The sequence below is a fragment of the Pieris brassicae genome, chromosome 7 (assembly GCF_905147105.1).
Source record: "Pieris brassicae chromosome 7, ilPieBrab1.1, whole genome shotgun sequence".
Classification (NCBI taxonomy): domain Eukaryota; kingdom Metazoa; phylum Arthropoda; class Insecta; order Lepidoptera; family Pieridae; genus Pieris; species Pieris brassicae.
Genome location: NC_059671.1, coordinates 2,831,805 through 2,854,964, shown reverse-complemented (window position 1 = coordinate 2,854,964; position 23,160 = coordinate 2,831,805). Strand labels below are relative to the sequence as shown.

Here is a 23,160-nt window from a genome sequence, read left to right as displayed (position 1 = left end):
TATTTAGAAAAGTCCTTCCAGTCACGAGAATCAGGCCTCTTTACTGACATAACTATATCTGATGAGAATCAAGCAATAACTTTTATATTCCTGTTTTGTTAAATAATTATTATATATATAAAAAAAATTAATGGAATTCTTAATTTGAATATTTTTTGCGAATTTATTTATCTATGGCGTACAACTTTTAAAATACATACGTGTTCACACATTTTACATAGAAATCTCATCATCTGTCTAGTAATATAATCAACGGTATTATTTTTATAGGAACGTTCATGTGATATATAAAACTAAAACATACGTTCAGTTTAAAAAAGAATTCAATCAAATCACACTTATATACATAAATGAATGAAATCCCAAGATTTCATATTAAAAAAAAATTCAAAAGTACGAATTTATCGTTAAAATTGAAGATCTATGTAAAATCTATGTTCTAAGTAAATAAAACATTTATATGTTTAATTTTAATGCGCTCTGTCGCCGTATAGTTCCTAATACTTTTCCATATTCGCGTTCGCATTTACCTCTAAAATTAAGTAAATCCTCGAATACTCATAATTAATTGGTTAGCTTGCTTTACCTAGACTTTTTAACACCTGAATCTACCAAAGTATTGTTAAGACTGCTGGCACGAGTTCACCTGCTTCTAAATAACACCGACAAGATTTTAAAAACCATTTCAGCGTAATATTCACTAAAATACAAATTCAATTCTTACTATCATAAACGCGCCAAAATGTTTTTTCTGGCCAAGATGGCGTCGCATGACTCACTGTAAACACATGAGGAATTATTGAGATTTTTACTCATATAAATACGTATTATGAATCTATAAAAAAAACCAGCAAATAAAACTCCATGATAGTATTAATATTAAACAAGATATTATTAACATGTATACGTCATTGTCGATTCGACTAATCTGTTCTGTGTCGCGTAACTGACATATAAAAATCTATATTTTAACTGTGTTTTTTTTAGATAAATTATTATTATACCAGTGATTTTACTGTTTAACGCCTTTTAAAGTCTAGTTTTAGATAGATTACTCTTAACAATACTTTATTTTTCACTGTCATCTGTCAAATAGGCTTTTCGATAGAGTATTGAATTTTATAGAACTACTAAGAAGCGTCTATAATGGTCCTATAGTAGTAGCTTTTTAGTAAGTTCAGAGTGCAGGTGTTAATAATTCCATACAATTAGAATATTCGAGAATAAACTCCACAAGTTAAAAAATAAACCAAATTGAACTAGACACCATTGTTGCCATAATTGCGGCCAAATAGTTATCTATTGTCGAATGGACATTATATAAAATATGTGACAAAAATCCTTTACCAAAGGTTTATGAATAAGACGAGATTTTGACATTGATTACAGAATGTACTGAGATTTAAAACATACTAGAATATCCATGGTAGGTAAGATTTATTTCCTTTAAACGACAACAATAGCTAAACTAAGCAATTTTTAATGAAAACATTCTGATAAAATTAGGTTAAAATAAATCAATTAACATAAAAATCGTCTCGGAACTTATTTGTTGACATAAAAATACGATATAATGTTGCAATTTTCTAATCATTTCATAATTAACAGGGACATATACATATGTAAAAGCTCAATTCATTCTGTAACAGCCGCACTACGGCTTTTTTCTGCGATATTATTTTATACTAATTTCAATATAAGTATTAGTCTAGCATTTAGTTTAAATCGCGGAAAAAACTCGAGTGCGGCGTTAACTTAAATCAGAACGCGGTTATGGTATTAATACCCGCAAATTAACGTACGTACTCGTACGTTATGTGGGCCCGTTGGCGAATAGTTTGTCAAGCCCCGCCCCTTCGGCTGATTAGACGGCGCTACGCGGTTTCTCTTTAGGTACATTCATCGCTGGTAGATTAAGTATGAACACTTCCTTCTTGAATAATTGGCCTACATTTCTTCCGATCAGCTAGAAAAAAAAGCGGGTGACATTGATATAGTGGCAATGAAAGCCAGTAACTATTTAATGGAGGCCGCCCATTCTTTCCGTATCTACCTCAAGAATCACTGCGCAGTCCGAAAGCCTAAAAAAGGCGAAGCGCCCAAACCGGAGCGGAAGATTCATATGATTTTGAGTACTCTTAAGGAGTTAAATGGGGTAACTATACTGTTATAACGTAATTAGTTTCGCTTGATTTATTTATTGTGTCCTCAAACATTGTGCAAAGCAATTTAAGATTAGCGTGCGATTATCCCTTTGTCTATGTGCGCATTTAACACTCGCTCGTACGGTGAACGTACATTGTGAAAACCGGCCGAAGTCTGATCGACTACTTGTCTATTAGAAAAAACACACGGTCACGAAAGAGATAGAAATCTGTGGCTAAGACCTCAAAGTTTATACTGCCATTGGCATTGTCAAACATTGTAAAGAATTAACAAAAATGAGATTAAAAAAAACATGTCAAACTTTATATACACACAAAAATTAGTTGGGAATTAATTTATTCAAATTACAATTAAAAGGAAATATAAAAATATATTCAGTTAAAGTGAGTTTACGAAAGCTTGACGGGAAGTTAGAAAACACATTAACGTCTTCGTCTAAGTTTTTAATGGCAATAATAACGAAAAGTTATATTTGTGAAAATTATTTAAATAGTAACTTATTAGTTCTAACCTCGTAACGCTTATTGGTATAAAAAATTATATAAAAACTGTTTATTTTATACCATATATATATGTATATAATCATCAAATCATTATGATTGCAGCCTTCAGGTCTCCCCGATAACAAAGTATTATCAACAAAACTTTCTGCTATAAACGATCTTAAAAAATATATGAAAAGTGTGATGCCATTCGTTCAAGCCACAAGAGATAATCTACAAAAGATTGGTCCCGAAGCCCTCTCTGTTGCCTCGCCCTTTGATGAGGCCCAACTGCTTGAAGATAACAAACAATATCTGCTGAATACTTTGGGTGTAAGTATTTGTAGGCTTAATATTTACTGCTTCGTATAAATTATTTATATTATCAGTAGAAAATATAATATGTTTATATGAAAAGATGTCAAGATGGGCTAGCTTAAATAATCTACAATTACATTGTATTTATATTATTTAAGCATGTAAATTAATAAAAGTAACGATGCGATATTAATGTTCATATTACTTCGAGTATTTATTATGAAGTTAATTTTTTATAGCTTAGTCTGTTTCGAAGGACCAAAATAATTCTTTGACAATTTAAATAATCATTTAACGCATTAGTAACATTTTTAAAGTTTTGAATATTTCTTAATGCATACAGTTATACACCGGACTTAAACGATAGGCTGCTATGTCGGGGTTCCATTTTGAATTTTTAGTATGTTTGTAATCGGGACCTAAAGAAAACAAGAATTAAAAAGAAAAATGTTTTTTTTTATTTGGACCACATAATTAGGACAAACACATGATATAAATTGACATACATACGTTAAAATATAAAAACAATTTACATTACTATGAATAAAATAACATAAACCGAAGTTATTTTATCGTAGGCGTCGTCGAATGCCGCCTGAAGACCTATTTTCTTTGCTTTTATAACAGTTAAGACTGTTATTGATTCCGGTAGGTCTTTGCCAAATCACAGAATTTTTATTTTCGATTAAAAGTCTTTGATAATATTTAGTTAAAACTCGTGTTCTCTTGTTAGGTGAAAATTACAAATTTCTAGTAATTATAACATAATTAAAGATAAATCAATAATATTCACTGCGTACGTAAAACAATTCTACCCAAAACACGTTTGAACTTGTCGTTAACCAAAACGGACAGTAGAATGGGTAAACGAAAAACCTGTACTTTATTGTATACAGATAGTCTAAAAAAAAAATCAATTTATTACAAAACTTTTTATCTGTCATCGGAGATTTGTTTAAATAATTGGATTATTGTATAATTTTCTGAATCAACAGCTTGACGCAATCGAAGTCAAACATACATACAGTCCTGATACTCTAGAAAAAACGATAGAAGACTGTGCGCCTGGTAGTCCACATGTCAACTTTATTGCGGTACCTGGACTTACAGTGACCTTCACCAACCCCACACCGATGAGTGGATTGTTTACCATTTCTGTGACCCTGGTAGATGGGGATACGGTTGAGAAGATTAAAGCCAAGATCGCTAAAGAGATTAAGGCTATTAAAGGTCAGTAAAAAAAATTGGTTAAAATAAATCCAAAGTTATATATACCAGTAATACTCATTTTCAGTGGATTAGTGTTTTAACTGTTCTAGGAAATATTCTCTAAGGATTCACTTGGATTGACAGAGTGTTTGTGGCTTAAAAGCAAATGGGAGAATTTCTGTGTTTGTTTGTATTATAATAATATAATATTTGTGTGTAAATAAATAATGCAAGTAAAATTTGATAAAGTTAGTTCTATTGAAATATAAACGCAATTTTTTACACAACTCGACGTTTCTTCACAGCAGTCGTGGTCAGCGACTGCTACATGAACTTGTCAAATAAATTTGATATAAAGGTTATATATAGGCCACCTATTGCTGGGAAGTATAAAGCAGTCAGCTGTAATTTTTTAATTGTCTCACTATGTATTGTGTGTTAATTATTATGTATACGTTAGTTTACTGTCAAATTATATGATTACGATAGTAAGAAATAACTATTAGTATGTAAATTTAAAATACAATTTATTTTAAACACACAAATACAGTATTTACAATATTTTTAACATGCATAGTATTAATATTAATAATTCAAAATGAATAAATAGAAAATTAAAACAAATTTGGTCCCTGTGGCAGCATTTCCTCGCTGTAGTGTGTGTGGTATATCTACCAGGCGCAAGCTTAAATCTTTAATTTAGTTAAATAACTATTATATCTATATAGTTAAATTGAAAACCCTGAAAATATTTTTTATTAACTTTCAGACATAAATGCTCTAAAGCTGTGGTGATATCTTGATCCGGCGTTAGGTCCTCGCAAGATTCCAGTAGCAGGCGATCACGTGACAAAATGCGCGGAACTCGTCAATGGCGATGGTATACGCGTACACGTGGAAGCGTCGCGTATAGAACTCGTTCAGAACGGAACGAATATTGACGTCGGCTTACAGTTTGTGTATACTTATGATAAGTGATTGTTTTCAGAAATATATTTATTTATTTTTATAATAAGTGTTTTATTTTGTTAGTCCTTTATTTGTTTAGAGATTTTAATGCTTCGAAAAGTGGTAAGAAACGTAAGAAAAGTTTCTAAAACTCTTTGAACAATTTTATTAAAAAAATAATCTTTGTTTTTACGGTCAAGTTTAGAAATTTATTGGTTAGTTTATTTGTTGTGAGCACTGAATACAGTTGTGAATTTCCAACATGCCTTTAGGCACATCAATGTGTAAGTAAGCATTTTGCGAATGTATATGCATCTGCATAAAGTATTTAATGACGAAATATAGTATTGCCATCAGAAGAGCTATAGATTTACGTTTTGTTCATTTCTGTCTCATCGCATTATGTGTATGTGTGTGTATCTCATGTTAAATGTTTTATTAAAATTTGATTATATAGTCGCAAGGAGTTATAATGGGTTAAAAAATAAAAGAGCTGCAATTTTATATTATATTTAAATAACATATAAACGTTTATTCACATAAAAATGTTTAACATCGCGAAAACGATATGGCGGCGATCCCCGGCGGTCGCAGGCTATGCGAACGCGAAATACCTAAATAATCCAATATTTACACACTTATATAATACAAACACATATAAAAAAACGATTTCCATAGCTGTGATTTAGGGCTGATCCTTGATTTACCACAAACAATTTGATTAAACAAAATACAGTGTAATCTGTATAACTCGCACCTCGTTAAATCGACATCCTCAGTGAGTCGCAAAAAAATTGCCATTCCTTTCCGCTGAACCTTTTAAGTGTACGGTATCTCGAATTATTTAGACGTTGCTACTCGAACAAAATGTTATTTCCCTACGAAATATTGATAATACATATTTATACTCTCTAAAAACGGACAAGTCGGAGTTAATAAAATATATTGACGTCTTACTTGGCATTCCCCGAAATAATAACAATTAAAAATAATGTTCGGGGTTCGGAGTATTGTTATTGTCATTGTACGTAGTTTAAATCAAAATAACGGATTTGTTTAGTGTACAGTTTACTTCATTAATATGTAAAAATATATACAACAAAACTTATTTGAATTGTGATTCAAATTCGACTCTACAAATGGAAAAATACACATAGAAATTGCGGCTTTGTATGTCGAAATTTCAGCAGTCAAATCATATGTATCTAAGTTCTTGTTAAAAAAATTAATCTACTATTTCGAGGCGACATGAGTGAAAAATTGTAACTACCTTTGACTTTGAATAAAATTCTTGCTTAATAAGTAAGAAAATATATTTTGGAATGTCGTAAATAAGGATCATAAAGTAGCATTTAGGTCGTAACTCAGTCTTTGTGTTTCTCACGATACCATAAACATGTCTATTGTGAAAAAGGCACTAAATAGAACCAAAAAACTAAAAGAAATGGCCACAAAAAATTTCACCAATATTGACTTAGTTACTAGTAAAAACCGAACAAACAAACCCTTCATCCATCCACGCAGGTTTGCGTACTATAAAGACTTTTTATTGCCATAAAACACTTCTTATAATATAAATGCATTTGAATGCTGTGAAAACTCCGCTCTTGGCATTCATGGTCATGCAACATTAAAGCAATAAAGTAAAAAATGATTATGTTATTTAGAACCCTTCCAGTCACGAGAATCAGGCCTCTTTACTGACATAACTATATCTGATGAGAATCAAGCAATAACTTTTATATACCTGTTTTGTTAAATAATTATTATACATATATAAAAATTTAATGGAATTCTTAATTTGAATATTTTTTGCGAATTTATTTATCTATGGCGTACAACTTTTAAAATACATACGTGTTCACACATTTTACATAGAAATCTCATCATGTGTCTAATAACATAATCAACGGTATTATTTTTATAGGAACGTTCATGTGATATATAAAACTAAAACGTACTTTCAGTTAAAAAAAAGAATTCAATCAAATCACACTTATATACATAAATGAATGAAAATCGCCTTAAAATTTTAAAAATAATTCAAAAGTACGAATTTATCGTTAAAATTGAAGATCTATGTAAAATCTATGTTCTAAGTAAATAAAACATTTATATGTTTAATTTTAATGCGCTCTGTCGCCGTATAGTTCCTAATACTTTTCCATATTCGCGTTCGCATTTACCTCTAAAATTAAGTAAATCCTCGAATACTCATAATTAATTGGTTAGCTTGCTTTACCTAGACTTTTTAACACCTGAATCTACCAAAGTATTGTTAAGACTGCTGGCACGAGTTCACTTGCTTCTAAATAACACCGAGATATTTGACAAGATTTTAAAAACCATTTCAGCGTAATATTCACTAAAATACAAATTCAATTCTTATTATCATAAACGCGCCAAAATGTTTTTTCTGGCCAAGATGGCGTCGCATGACTCACTTGTAAACACATGAAGAATTATTGATATTTTTACTCATATAAATACGTATTATGAATCTATAAAAAAACCAGCAAATAAAACTCCATGATAGTATTAATATTAAACAAGATATTATCAACATGTATACGTCATTGTCGATTCGACTAATCTGTTCTGTGTCGCGTTACTGACTCTTTAACGCCTTTTAAAGTCATGTTTTAGATAGATTACTCTTAACAATACTTTATTTTTCACTGTCATCTGTCAAATAGGCTTTTCGATAGAGTATTGAATTTTATAGAACTACTAAGAAGCGTCTATAATGGTCCTATAGTAGTAGCTTTTTAGTAAGTTCAGAGTGCAGGTGTTAATAATTCCATACAATTAGAATATTCGAGAATAAACTCCACAAGTTAAAAAATAAACCAAATTTAACTAGACACCATTGTTGCCATAATTGCGGCCAAATAGTTATCTATTGTCGAATGGACATTATATAAAATATGTGACAAAAATCCTTTACCAAAGGTTTATGAATAAGACGAGATTTTGACATTGATTACAGAATGTACTGAGATTTAAAACATACTAGAATATCCATGGTAGGTAAGATTTATTTCCTTTAAACGACAACAATAGCTAAACTAAGCAATTTTTAATGAAAACATTCTGATAAAATTAGGTTAAAATAAATCAATTAACATAAAAATCGTCTCGGAACTTATTTGTTGACATAAAAATACGATATAATGTTGCAATTTTCTAATCATTTCATAATTAACAGGGACATATACATATGTAAAAGCTCAATTCATTCTGTAACAGCCGCACTACGGCTTTTTTCTGCGATATTATTTTATACTAATTTCAATATAAGTATTAGTCTAGCATTTAGTTTAAATCGCGGAAAAAACTCGAGTGCGGCGTTAACTTAAATCAGAACGCGGTTATGGTATTAATACCCGCAAATTAACGTACGTACTCGTACGTTATGTGGGCCCGTTGGCGAATAGTTTGTCAAGCCCCGCCCCTTCGGCTGATTAGACGGCGCTACGCGGTTTCTCTTTAGGTACATTCATCGCTGGTAGATTAAGTATGAACACTTCCTTCTTGAATAATAGGCCTACATTTCTTCCGATCAGCTAGAAAAAAAAGCGGGTGACATTGATATAGTGGCAATGAAAGCCAGTAACTATTTAATGGAGGCCGCCCATTCTTTCCGTATCTACCTCAAGAATCACTGCGCAGTCCGAAAGCCTAAAAAAGGCGAAGCGCCCAAACCGGAGCGGAAGCCGAATAAGGCGGTGATATGGGTCGCTAAGGAGTACCCGAAGTGGCAACATATCATTTTGAGTACTCTCAAGGAGTTAAATGGGGTAACTATACTGTTATAACGTAATTAGTTTCGCTTGATTTATTTATTGTGTCCTCAAACATTGTGCAAAGCAATTTAAGATTAGCGTGCGATTATCCCTTTGTCTATGTGCGTATTTAACACTCGCTCGTACGGTGAACGTACATTGTGAAAACCGGCCGAAGTCTGATCGACTACTTGTCTATTAGAAAAAACATACGGTCACGAAAGAGATAGAAATCTGTGGCTAAGACCTCAAAGTTTATACTGCCATTGGCATTGTCAAACATTGTAAAGAATTAACAAAAATGAGATTAAAAAAAACATGTCAAACTTTATATACACACAAAAATTAGTTGGGAATTAATTTATTCAAATTACAATTAAAAGGAAATATAAAAATATATCCAGTTAAAGTGAGTTTACGAAAGCTTGACGGGAAGTTAGAAAACACATTAACGTCTTCGTCTAAGTTTTTAATGGCAATAATAACGAAAAGTTATATTTGTGAAAATTATTTAAATAGTAACTTATTAGTTCTAACCTCGTAACGCTTATTGGTATAAAAAATTATATAAAAACTGTTTATTTTATACCATATATATATATGTATATAATCATCAAATCATTATGATTGCAGCCTTCAGGTCTCCCCGATAACAAAGTATTATCAACAAAACTTTCTGCTATAAACGATCTTAAAAAATATATGAAAAGAGTGATGCCATTCGTTCAAGCCACAAGAGATAATCTACAAAAGATTGGTCCCGAAGCCCTCTCTGTTGCCTTGCCCTTTGATGAGGCCCAACTGCTTGAAGATAACAAACAATATCTGCTGAATACTTTGGGTGTAAGTATTTGTAGGCTTAATATTTACTGCTTCGTATAAATTATTTATATTATCAGTAGAAAATATAATATGTTTATATGAAAAGATGTCAAGATGGGCTAGCTTAAATAATCTACAATTACATTGTATTTATATTATTTAAGCATGTAAATTAATAAAAGTAACGATGCGATATTAATGTTCATATTACTTCGAGTATTTATTATGAAGTTAATTTTTTATAGCTTAGTCTGTTTCGAAGGACCAAAATAATTCTTTGACAATTTAAATAATCATTTAACGCATTAGTAACATTTTTAAAGTTTTGAATATTTCTTAATGCATACAGTTATACACCGGACTTAAACGATAGGCTGCTATGTCGGGGTTCCATTTTGAATTTTTAGTATGTTTGTAATCGGGACCTAAAGAAAACAAGAATTAAAAAGAAAAATGTTTTTTTTTATTTGGACCACATAATTAGGACAAACACATGATATAAATTGACATACATACGTTAAAATATAAAAACAATTTACATTACTATGAATAAAATAACATAAACCGAAGTTATTTTATCGTAGGCGTCGTCGAATGCCGCCTGAAGACCTATTTTCTTTGCTTTTATAACAGTTAAGACTGTTGTTGATTCCGGTAGGTCTTTGCCAAATCACAGCATTTTTATTTTCGATTAAAAGTCTTTGATAATATTTAGTTAAAACTCGTGTTCTCTTGTTAGGTGAAAATTACAAATTTCTAGTAATTATAACATAATTAAAGATAAATCAATAATATTCACTGCGTACGTAAAACAATTCTACCCAAAACACGTTTGAACTTGTCGTTAACCAAAACGGACAGTAGAATGGGTAAACGAAAAACCTGTACTTTATTGTATACAGATAGTCTAAAAAAAAAATCAATTTATTACAAAACTTTTTATCTGTCATCGGAGATTTGTTTAAATAATTGGATTATTGTATAATTTTCTGAATCAACAGCTTGACGCAATCGAAGTCAAACATACATACAGTCCTGATACTCCAGAAAAAACGATAGAAGACTGTGCGCCTGGTAGTCCACATGTCAACTTTATTGCGGTACCTGGACTTACAGTGACCTTCACCAACCCCACACCGATGAGTGGATTGTTTACCATTTCTGTGACCCTGGTAGATGGGGATACGGTTGAGAAGATTAAAGCCAAGATCGCTAAAGAGATTAAGGCTATTAAAGGTTAGTAAAAAAAATTGGTTAAAATAAATCCAAAGTTATAGTCACCAGTAATACTCATTTTCAGTGGATTAGTGTTTTAACTATTCTAGGAAATATTCTCTAAGGATTCACTTGGATTGACAGAGTGTTTGTGGCTTAAAAGCAAATGGGAGAATTTCTGTGTTTGTTTGTATTATAATAATATAATATTTGTGTGTAAATAAATAATGCAAGTAAAATTTGATAAAGTTAGTTCTATTGAAATATAAACGCAATTTTTTACACAACTCGACGTTTCTTCACAGCAGTCGTGGTCAGCGACTGCTACATGAACTTGTCAAATAAATTTGATATAGGCCATCTATTGCTGGGAAGTATAAAGCAGTCAGCTGTAATTTTTTAATTGTCTCACTATGTATTGTGTGTTAATTATTATGTATACGTTAGTTTACTGTCAAATTATTTGATTACGATAGTAAGAAATAACTATTTGTATGTAAATTTAAAATACAATTTATTTTAAACACACAAATACAGTATTTACAATATTTTTAACATGCATAGTATTAATATTAATAATTCAAAATGAATAAATAGAAAATTAAAACAAATTTGGTCCCTGTGGCAGCATTTCCTCGCTGTAGTGTGTGTGGTATATCTACCAGGCGCAAGCTTAAATCTTTAATTTAGTTAAATAACTATTATATCTATATAGTTAAATTGAAAACCCTGAAAATATTTTTTATTAACTTTCAGACATAAATGCTCTAAAGCTGTGGTGATATCTTGATCCGGCGTTAGGTCCTCGCAAGATTCCAGTAGCAGGCGATCACGTGACAAAATGCGCGGAACTCGTCAATGGCGATGGTATACGCGTACACGTGGAAGCGTCGCGTATAGAACTCGTTCAGAACGGAACGAATATTGACGTCGGCTTACAGTTTGTGTATACTTATGATAAGTGATTGTTTTCAGAAATATATTTATTTATTTTTATAATAAGTGTTTTATTTTGTTAGTCCTTTATTTGTTTAGAGATTTTAATGCTTCGAAAAGTGGTAAGAAACGTAAGAAAAGTTTCTAAAACTCTTTGAACAATTTTATTAAAAAAATAATCTTTGTTTTTACGGTCAAGTTTAGAAATTTATTGGTTAGTTTATTTGTTGTGAGCACTGAATACAGTTGTGAATTTCCAACATGCCTTTAGGCACATCAATGTGTAAGTAAGCATTTTGCGAATGTATATGCATCTGCATAAAGTATTTAATGACGAAATATAGTATTGCCATCAGAAGAGCTATAGATTTACGTTTTGTTCATTTCTGTCTCATCGCATTATGTGTATGTGTGTGTATCTCATGTTAAATGTTTTATTAAAATTTGATTATATAGTCGCAAGGAGTTATAATGGGTTAAAAAATAAAAGAGCTGCAATTTTATATTATATTTAAATAACATATTGTTACGAGCTAGGGGATCGGATAGAAAATGCCGTAGATTTATTCAAGGGTTTATTTCTTGGTAAATCAATGAGGAATTTATGGGCACAAATTAACCGCAGAGATGCACTAATTACACACACAAAACAATCACTAATTACTTCACTTATGCACACTTTTCACTGTAATTTATCACTTATATTCACTTTATTCGCACTTTATCGCTTCGGTGTTTCGCTCTTGTTATCGCATTCAAAACTAAGTGACTAGTCGCGTTTCGGCTCGCTTATATATCCCTGGGAATAATTCTAAACAATATTCGAGAACTTTCTAGGCGGGCTTGCTACTGAGTAGCGATTGCACAATTCTAGAACGTTCGCACTCTTTGTCTCTTTCGCACGTTGCTCCGTCCTTGTCGTACGGCGTTCTAGAGTGCTCGTCTAGTTTCGAGAAAGTTCTGATCTTCTCTCTCTCTCTCTCGTATCATTTCGTCCTTGTCTCACACCTAGAAAGTTCGGTCTAGAATATTCCTTCATCAAAGGGGTATAACTAGGCCTGGAAACGCCTGAAAACGGGTCTCCTGAAAACTGCACCACTCGACTACACATGTTCTGAAACCGACTGAAAAAAGGTTTCAGCTTCCTGAAAACTAGGGTAACATTATGAAAATTACAATTAACTAATATGTGATTGAGCCTCTCCTGAAACGGTCAGAAATCATATTTCAGCCTGCTGAAAAGTTCTCTAACTAGTGGAAAAATCTAGAAACATTGTAGTCGACCCGTCTTCGTAACACTACCCCCTCCTTAGACATGCTCGTCCCGAGCATCATTACTCCCTTTATAGGTGGCCATTATCTTTTCCCATCGAGTCTGCGGATCCTTAACAGCTGCACAAGCTCTACATTTCTTGATCCAGTCTTCTACATCTTCACGATAATGTATCCAATAAAACATTTCCTTAACCTTCATAAGAGTCCGTTTTACTCCTAAATGTCCACTAGACAAGTCACTATGACACATTTCTAATATGTCGCGAACCTTGAATCTTGGCACAACAAACTGCAAATGATCGCCTTGAGCATTTTTCAATTTGCGACATAACACTCCATTATGTAGAACTAAACTATCCCATTGAGCCCAGTAACTCTTAGTAGTGTTCCTTGTAGATGCAACTTTACTCCATTGCGGCTTGACAGCTGAAGATTTCATCCAGTCCAGAATGGGTTTAATGTCAGAATCTTGATGTTGCTCTTCCTGAATTAATTTCCCACACCAATCTGGACTTATGGTATCTGTTCTTAGTAACCTCACGTGGTCATTATCCCTTCCATCCTGTTCGTTAACTTTATCGCACGGTCTTTGAGACACTACATCTGAACTCCTTCTTAGCTCTCTTTCATGGGTTGATAACATGTCAGAAAATTTCTTTAACTGCCCCTCTGCTTTTGATAGAAGTATTGACAGGGCTTCCGTATAGTTATCCGGAACTGTTTGAACTGTGTTCCACTCTTGTTGATTATTAGCCTGTCCGTCCACATTGATTACTCTACAGGCGTCATAACCACTTTTTGAACGGTTACCTTTAAAGTAAACTTCCTGTTTTCCACACTTGAACATTCCTTTTTCTAGATCTATCTTACACTTATAGAACTTCATAAAGTCCAAACCGATTATACAGTCATCTACTATGTCAGCAAGAACAACTTTATGTCTGTAAAAACTTCCACCAATCTTGAAGGTTGCGATACCTTCTCCTCGATCGGTTATGCGCTGACCTGTTGCCGTCACAAGCTGTACAATTCCTCTAGAAGGGCTTTTATAAAATGTCTTCAAAAGCTGATATCTGATCACTGTTCGTGAAGCTCCAGTATCGAGTGTTAGGTTACACTTAGTTCCATTGACTTCTCCTTCGATAACTAAGGTATTCCCACGTCTAACCTTCACATCACCTCGGAAGTCTTTCTTAGGGCATGAAAACCTCATGTGCCCTACTTCCCCACAGGTGTAACAGGTTGGCCCTCGTTGACACTTAGCTTTTTCCGTGACAGCCCTAATGCGGTTAGGTCGATGATCCTTGCAAAATGCTTCCACCTCCAACGCATGGGCAAGAGCATCCTTAAGTTCCTTATGGTGACCGAGGTTCACAGCCATTCGAATTTCACGGTCTCGAATACCGTCGACAAAAGCTTGAACCAGCATCTTGTCTGCAACATCTGGTGAGGATGCGTAGGCCTTCCTTACCAGCTTCTCTATTTCAAGTCCCCATTTTTGCAAACTTTCATTTGTCTGCTGTATTCTATCTTTCAATTGAGCCCTGTAAACGTGTTCTAAATGTGCGTCTCCATACCGTGATTCCAGGGCATCTAGCAGTTGCTTCAACGTCACCTTACCTTTCTTGGTATCTAATATGGAGAGGGCTTCGTCTCGCAATCCCAGAATAAGGGCGGTAACTGCTTGATCGTCAGTCCACCCGTTTGACTGTGCTACAGTCTCAAATTGAAGCTTGTACGCGCCCCAAGAAGATGTACCATCAAAGGGAGGCACTTTCACATTTCCAGGTGGTGCTACAGTCGTGACAACACCAGAGGTCTTCAGGCATTGGATTTCATTTTCTAATCCAAGGATACGTTTATCCTGCTTGGATTCCAAATTCTCGATCTTTTCATCTACCTGTATTTTCAGGTCACAAAGTTTTTCTCCTATACGGCGAGCCTGCTCCTCTTGACGTCGTGCCTGCTCCTCTATCATGCGACGTGTCTGAGCCTGTTCTTCCATCATTTGGCGTGTATGTTCGTCTTGACAGCGTGCCTGTTCTTCTTGACGGCGTGCCTGTTCTTCCATCATTTGTTTTGTCTGTTCTTCCTGACGGCGTGCCTGTTCTTCTTGACGGCGTGCCTGTTCTTCTTGACGGCGTGCCTGTTCTTCCTGACGGCATGCCTGTTCTTCTTGCCGGCGTGTCTGTTCTTCAATCATTTGGCGTGTCTGTTCTTCCTGACGGCGTGCCTGTTCTTCCATCATTTGTCGTGTCTGTTCTTCTTGACGGCGTGCCTGTGCTTCCATCATTTGCTGCAGAGCAAGGAGGATGTTGCCATCGTTACTTTCACCCATCCCGCGGTTTGCATCGAAACTTTGTCGCCGGGCGGCGTCGCGTGCTGATTGCGCCCTTGTCTGCACTCCCTCCGCAGCTGAAGACTCTGCCACAGACTCCTCTTGATTCTCCCTTGGAGTAATTGGCATGTTTCTATCCCACTTCTGACACCAAAATGTTACGAGCTAGGGGATCGGATAGAAAATGCCGTAGATTTATTCAAGGGTTTATTTCTTGGTAAATCAATGAGGAATTTATGGGCACAAATTAACCGCAGAGATGCACTAATTACACACACAAAACAATCACTAATTACTTCACTTATGCACACTTTTCACTGTAATTTATCACTTATATTCACTTTATTCGCACTTTATCGCTTCGGTGTTTCGCTCTTGTTATCGCATTCAAAACTAAGTGACTAGTCGCGTTTCGGCTCGCTTATATATCCCTGGGAATAATTCTAAACAATATTCGAGAACTTTCTAGGCGGGCTTGCTACTGAGTAGCGATTGCACAATTCTAGAACGTTCGCACTCTTTGTCTCTTTCGCACGTTGCTCCGTCCTTGTCGTACGGCGTTCTAGAGTGCTCGTCTAGTTTCGAGAAAGTTCTGATCTTCTCTCTCTCTCTCTCTCGTATCATTTCGTCCTTGTCTCACACCTAGAAAGTTCGGTCTAGAATATTCCTTCATCAAAGGGGTATAACTAGGCCTGGAAACGCCTGAAAACGGGTCTCCTGAAAACTGCACCACTCGACTACACATGTTCTGAAACCGACTGAAAAAAGGTTTCAGCTTCCTGAAAACTAGGGTAACATTATGAAAATTACAATTAACTAATATGTGATTGAGCCTCTCCTGAAACGGTCAGAAATCATATTTCAGCCTGCTGAAAAGTTCTCTAACTAGTGGAAAAATCTAGAAACATTGTAGTCGACCCGTCTTCGTAACAATATAAACGTTTATTCACATAAAAATGTTTAACATCGCGAAAACGATATGGCGGCGATCCCCGGCGGTCGCAGGCTATGCGAACGCGAAATACCTAAATAATCCAATATTTACACACTTATATAATACAAACACATATAAAAAAAACGATTTCCATAGCTGTGATTTAGGGCTGATCCTTGATTTACCACAAACAATTTGATTAAACAAAATACAGTGTAATCTGTATAACTCGCACCTCGTTAAATCGACATCCTCAGTGAGTCGCAAAAAAATTGCCATTCCTTTCCGCTGAACCTTTTAAGTGTACGGTATCTCGAATTATTTAGACGTTGCTACTCGAACAAAATGTTATTTCCCTACGAAATATTGATAATACATATTTATACTCTCTAAAAACGGACAAGTCGGAGTTAATAAAATATATTGACGTCTTACTTGGCATTCCCCGAAATAATAACAATTAAAAAGAATGTTCGGGGTTCGGAGTATTGTTATTGTCATTGTACATAGTTTAAATCAAAATAACGGATTTGTTTAGTGTACAGTTTACTTCATTAATATGTAAAAATATATACAACAAAACTTATTTGAATTGTGATTCAAATTCGACTCTACAAATGGAAAAATACACATAGAAATCGCGGCTTCGTATGTCGAAATTTCAGCAGTCAAATCATATGTATCTAAGTTCTTGTTAAGTTGAAAATCTCGTTAGCATTTCCCTTGACATTCGAGTTATAGAGATTCCATTGTATTACTAAATTTATTTAAAATGCAAAATTAATCTACTATTTCGAGGCGACAAACATGAGTGAAAAATTGTAACTGCCTTTGACTTTGAATAAAATTCTTGCTTAATAAGTAAGAAAATATATTTTGGAATGTCGTAAATAAGGATCATAAAGTAGCATTTAGGTCGTAACTCAGTCTTTGTGTTTCTCACGATACCATAAATATGTCTATTGTGAAAAAGGCACTAAATAGAACCAAAAAAAAACATACACAAAACACGTGCTACAACCTAAAAGAAATGGCCACAAAAAATTTCACCAATATTGACTTAGACAAACCCTTCATCCATTCACGCAGGTTTGCGTACTATAAAGACTTTTTATTGCCATAAAACACTTCTTATAACATAAATAATAGAAATGCTGTGAAAACTCCGCTCTTGGCATTCATGGTCATGCAACATTAAAGCAATAAAGTAAAAAATGATTATGTTATTTAGAAAAGTCCTTCCAGTCACGAGAATCAGGCCTCTTTACTGACATAACTATATCTGATTAGAATCAAGCAATAACTTTTATATTCCTGTTTTGTTAAATAATTATTATATATATAAAAAAAAATTAATGGAATTCTTAATTTGAATATTTTTTGCGAATTTATTTATCTATGGCGTACAACTTTTAAAATACATACGTGTTCACACATTTTACATAGAAATCTCATCATGTGTCTAGTAATATAATCAACGGTATTATTTTTATAGGAACGTTCATGTGATATATAAAACTAAAACATACATTCAGTTTAAAAAAAATATCAATCAAATCACACTTATATACATAAATGAATGAAATCCCAAGATTGGCTTCGCCTTCATATTAAAAAAAATTCAAAAGTACGAATTTATCGTTAAAATTGAAGATCTATGTAAAATCTATGTTCTAAGTAAATAAAACATTTATATATTTAATTTTAATGCGCTCTGTCGCCGTATAGTTCCTAATACTTTTCCATATTCGCGTTCGCATTTACCTCTAAAATTAAGTAAATCCTCGAATACTCATAATTAATTGGTTAGCTTGCTTTACCTAGACTTTTTAACACCTGAATCTACCAAAGTATTGTTAAGACTGCTGGCACGAGTTCACCTGCTTCTAAATAACACCGAGATATTTGACAAGATTTTAAAAACCATTTCAGCGTAATATTCACTAAAATACAAATTCAATTATTATTATCATAAACGCGCCAAAATGTTTTTTCTGGCCAAGATGGCGTCGCATGACTCACTTGTAAACACATGAGGAATTATTGAGATTTTTACTCACATAAATACGTATTATGAATCTATAAAAAAACCAGCAAATAAAACTTCATGATAGTATTAATATTAAACAAGATATTATTAACATGCATACGTCATTGTCGATTCGACTAATCTGTTCTGTGTCGCGTAACTGACATATAAAAATCTATATTTTAACTGTGTTTTTTTTAGATAAATTATTATTATACCAGTGCTTTTACTCTTTAACGCCTTTTAAAGTCATGTTTTAGATAGATTACTCTTAACAATACTTTATTTTTCACTGTCATCTGTCAAATAAGCTTTTCGATAGAGTATTGAATTTTATAGAACTACTAAGAAGCGTCTATAATGGTCCTATAGTATATAGTAGTAGTTTTTTAGTAAGTTCAGAGTGCAGGTGTTAATAATTCCATACAATTAGAATATTCGAGAATAAACTCCACAAGTTAAAAAATAAACCAAATTTAACTAGACACCATTGTTGCCATAATTGCGGCCAAATAGTTATCTATTGTCGAATGGACCTTATCCATAAACCCATGTCATTATATAAAATATCTGACAAAAATCCTTTACCAAAGGTTTATGAATAAGACGAGATTTTGACATTGATTACAGAATGTACTGAGATTTAAAACATACTAGAATATCCATGGTAGGTAAGATTTATTTCCTTTAAACGACAACAATAGCTAAACTAAGCAATTTTTAATGAAAACATTCTGATAAAATTAGGTTAAAATAAATCAATTAACATAAAAATCGTCTCGGAACTTATTTGTTGACATAAAAATACGATATAATGTTGCAATTTTCTAATCATTTCATAATTAACAGGGACATATACATATGTAAAAGCTCAATTCATTCTGTAACAGCCGCACTACGGCTTTTTTCTGCGATATTATTTTATACTAATTTCAATATAAGTATTAGTCTAGCATTTAGTTTAAATCGCGGAAAAAACTCGAGTGCGGCTTTAACTTAAATCACAACGCGGTTATTACCCGCAAATTAACGTACGTAGTCGTACGTTATGTGGGCCCGTTGGCGAATAGTTTGTCAAGCCCCGCCCCTTCGGCTGATTCGACGGCGCTACGCGGTTTCTCTTTAGGTACATTCATCGCTGGTAGATTTAGTATGAACACTTCCTTCTTGAATAATTGGCCTACATTTCTTCCGATCAGCTAGAAAAAAAAGCGGGTGACATTGATATATTGGCAATGAAAGCCAGTAACTATTTAATGGAGGCCGCCCATTCTTTCCGTATCTACCTCAAGAATCACTGCGCAGTCCGAAAGCCTAAAAAAGGCGAAGCGCCCAAACCGGAGCGGAAGCCGAATAAGACGGTGATATGGGTCGCTAAGGAGTGGGACCCGAGGACCCGAAGTGGCAACATATCATTTTGAGTACGCTCAAGGAGTTAAATGGGGTAACTATACTGTTATAACGTAATTAGTTTCGCTTGATTTATTTATTGTGTCCTCAAACATTGTGCAAAGCAATTTAAGATTAGCGTGCGATTATCCCTTTGTCTATGTGCGTATTTAACACTCGCTCGTACGGTGAACGTACATTGTGAAAACCGGCCGAAGTCTGATCGACTACTTGTCTATTAGAAAAAACATACGGTCACGAAAGAGATAGAAATCTGTGGCTAAGACCTCAAAGTTTATACTGCCATTGGCATTGTCAAACATTGTAAAGAATTAACAAAAATGAGATTAAAAAAAACATGTCAAACTTTATATACACACAAAAATTAGTTGGGAATTAATTTATTCAAATTACAATTAAAAGGAAATATAAAAATATATCCAGTTAAAGTGAGTTGACGAAAGCTTGACGGGAAGTTAGAAAACACATTAACGTCTTCGTCTAAGTTTTTTAATGGCAATAATAACGAAAAGTTATATTTGTGAAAATTATTTAAATAGTAACTTATTAGTTCTAACCTCGTAACGCTTATTGGTATAAAAAATTATATAAAAACTGTTTATTTTATACCATATTTATATATATATATATATATATATATATTCAACATCAAATCATTATGATTGCAGCCTTCAGGTCTCCCCGATAACAAAGTATTATCAACAAAACTTTCTGCTATAAACGATCTTAAAAAATATATGAAAAGAGTGATGCCATTCGTTCAAGCCACAAGAGATAATCTACAAAAGATTGGTCCCGAAGCACTCTCTGTTGCCTTGCCCTTTGATGAGGCCCAACTGCTTGAAGATAACAAACAATATCTGCTGAATACTTTGGATGTAAGTATTTGTAGGCTTAATATTTACTGCTTCGTATAAATTATTTATATTATCAGTAGAAAATATAATATGTTTATATGAAAAGATATCAAGATTGGCTAGCTTAAATAATCTACAATTACATTGTATTTATATTATTTAAGCAGGTAAATTAATAAAACTAACGATGCGATATTAATGTTCATATTACTTCGAGTATTTATTATGAAGTTAATTTTTTATAGCTTAGTCTGTTTCGAAGGACCAAAATAATTCTTTGACAATTTAAATAATCATTTAACGCATTAGTAACATTTTTAAAGTTTTGAATATTTTATTAATGCATACAGTTATATACCGGACTTAAGCGATAGGCTGCTATGTCGGGGTTCCATTTTGAATTTTTAGTATGTTTGTAATCGGGACCTAAAGAAAACAAGAATTAAGAAGAAAAATGTTTTTATTTTATTTGAACCACATAATTAGGACAAACAGGATATAAATTGACATACATACGTTAAAATATAAAAAACAATTTACATTACTATGAATAAAATAACATAAACCGAAGTTATTTTATCGTAGGCGTCGTCGAATGCCGCCTGAAGACCTATTTTCTTTGCTTTTATAACAGTTAAGACTGTTGTTGATTCTGGTAGGTCTTTGCCAAATCACAGCATTTTTATTTTCGATTAAAAGTCTTTGATAATATTTAGTTAAAACTCGTGTTCTCTTGTTACGTGAAAATTACAAATTTCTAGTAATTATAACATAATTGAAGATAAATCAATAATATTCACTGCGTACGTAAAACAATTCTACCCAAAACACGTTTGAACTTGTCGTTAACCAAAACGGACAGTTTATTGTATACAGATCGTCTAAAAAAAACAATTTGTTACAAGACTTTATACGTCATCGGAGATTTGTTTAAATAATTGGATTATTGTATAATTTTCTGAATCAACAGCTTGACGCAATCGAAGTCAAACATACAGACAGTCCTGATACTCCAGAAAAAACGATAGAAGACTGTGCGCCTGGACTTACAGTGACCTTCACCAAGCCCACACCGATGAGTGGATTGTTTACCATTTCTGTGACCCTGGTAGATGGGGATACGGTTGAGAAGATTAAAGCCAAGATCGCTAAAGAGATTAAGGCTATTAAAGGTTAGTAAAAAATGGTTAAAATAAATCCAAGCTTATGTCATTTTCAGTGGGTCCAGTGTTTTAACTATTCTAGGAAATATTCTCTAAGGATTCACTTGGATTGACAGAGTGTTTGTGGCTTAAAAGCAAATGGGAGAATTTCTGTGTTTGTTTGTATTAAAATAATATAATATTTTTGTGTAATGAAATAATGAAAGTAAAATTTGATAAAGTTCGTTTTATTAAAATATAAACGCAATTTTTTAGACAACTCGACGTTTCTTCACAGCAGTCGCGTTCAGCGACTGCTACATGAACTTGTCAAATAAATTTGATATAAAGGTTATATATAGGCCATCTATTGCTGGGAAGTATGAAGCAGTCAGCTGTAATTTTTTAATTGTCTTGCTATGTATTGTGTGTTAATTATTATGTATACGTTAGTTTACTTTCAAATTATTTGATTACGATAGTAAGAAATAACTATTATTATGTAAATTTAAAATACAATTTATTTTAAACACACAAATACAGTATTTACAATATTTTTAACATGCATAGTATTAATAATAATAATTCAAAACGAATAAATAGAAAATTAAAACAAATTTGGTCCCTGTGGCAGCATTTCCTCGCTGTAGTGTGTGTGGTATATCTACCAGGCGCAAGCTTAAATCTTTAATTTAGTTAAATAACTATTATATTTATATAATTAAATTGAAAACCCTGAAAATATTTTTTATTAACTTTCAGACATAAATGCTCTAAAGCTGTGGCGATATCTTGATCCGGCGTTAGGTCCTCGCAAGATTCCAGTAGCAGGCGATCACGTGACAAAATGCGCGGAACTCGTCAATGGCGATGGTATACGCGTACACGTGGAAGCGTCGCGTATAGGACTCGTTCAGAACGGAACGAATATTGACGTCGGCTTACAGTTTGTGTATACTTATGATAAGTGATTGTTTTCAGAAATATATTTATTTATTTTTATAATAAGTATTTTATTTTGTTAGTCCTTTATTTGTTTCGAGATTTTAATACTTCGAAAAGTGGTAAGAAACGTAAGAAAAGTTTCTAAAATTCTTTGTACAATTTTATTAAAAAAATAATCTTTGTTTTTACGGTTAAGTTTAGAAATTTATTGGTTAGTTTATTTGTTGTAAGCACTGAATACAGTTGTGAATTTCCAACATGCCTTTAGGCACATCAATGTGTAAGTAAGCATTTTGCGAATGTATATGCATCTGCATAAAGTATTTCATGACGAAATATAATATTGCCA

The 23,160-nt window shown here is 33.1% G+C and overlaps 2 protein-coding genes across 6 annotated transcripts; both read left to right on the top strand.

Annotated features, from left to right (window-relative positions):
• Positions 1-1,273: 1,273 nt before the first annotated feature.
• Positions 1,274-11,941, top strand: LOC123712179 (leucine--tRNA ligase, cytoplasmic-like). 3 transcript variants are annotated; one of them, XM_045665166.1, is made up of 6 exons: positions 1,274-1,426; positions 1,967-2,090; positions 8,814-8,923; positions 9,542-9,751; positions 10,732-10,966; positions 11,702-11,941. In XM_045665166.1, exons 1-6 carry the CDS (start codon positions 1,424-1,426, stop codon positions 11,725-11,727), a joined length of 708 nt encoding a protein of 235 aa, XP_045521122.1. In that variant the 5' UTR covers positions 1,274-1,423; the 3' UTR covers positions 11,728-11,941. The 3 variants fall into 3 exon arrangements, with proteins under 3 accessions (XP_045521122.1, XP_045521121.1, XP_045521120.1); XM_045665165.1 differs by having other exon boundaries at positions 1,967-2,116; positions 8,840-8,923; XM_045665164.1 differs by lacking the exons at positions 1,274-1,426; positions 1,967-2,090 and adding an exon at positions 7,847-8,149 and having other exon boundaries at positions 8,690-8,923.
• A 7,752-nt stretch (positions 11,942-19,693) lies between these two features.
• Positions 19,694-22,868, top strand: LOC123712185 (leucine--tRNA ligase, cytoplasmic-like). Of its 3 annotated transcripts, none has more exons than XM_045665172.1 (4): positions 19,694-19,901; positions 20,536-20,745; positions 21,695-21,896; positions 22,629-22,868. In XM_045665172.1, the coding sequence occupies exons 2-4, from the start codon at positions 20,605-20,607 to the stop codon at positions 22,835-22,837; spliced, it is 552 nt and encodes a 183-aa protein (XP_045521128.1). In that variant the 5' UTR covers positions 19,694-19,901; positions 20,536-20,604; the 3' UTR covers positions 22,838-22,868. The 3 variants fall into 3 exon arrangements, with proteins under 3 accessions (XP_045521128.1, XP_045521129.1, XP_045521130.1); XM_045665173.1 differs by lacking the exon at positions 19,694-19,901 and adding an exon at positions 20,224-20,295; XM_045665174.1 differs by lacking the exon at positions 19,694-19,901 and adding an exon at positions 20,312-20,440.
• The last annotated feature ends 292 nt before the right edge of the window (positions 22,869-23,160 follow it).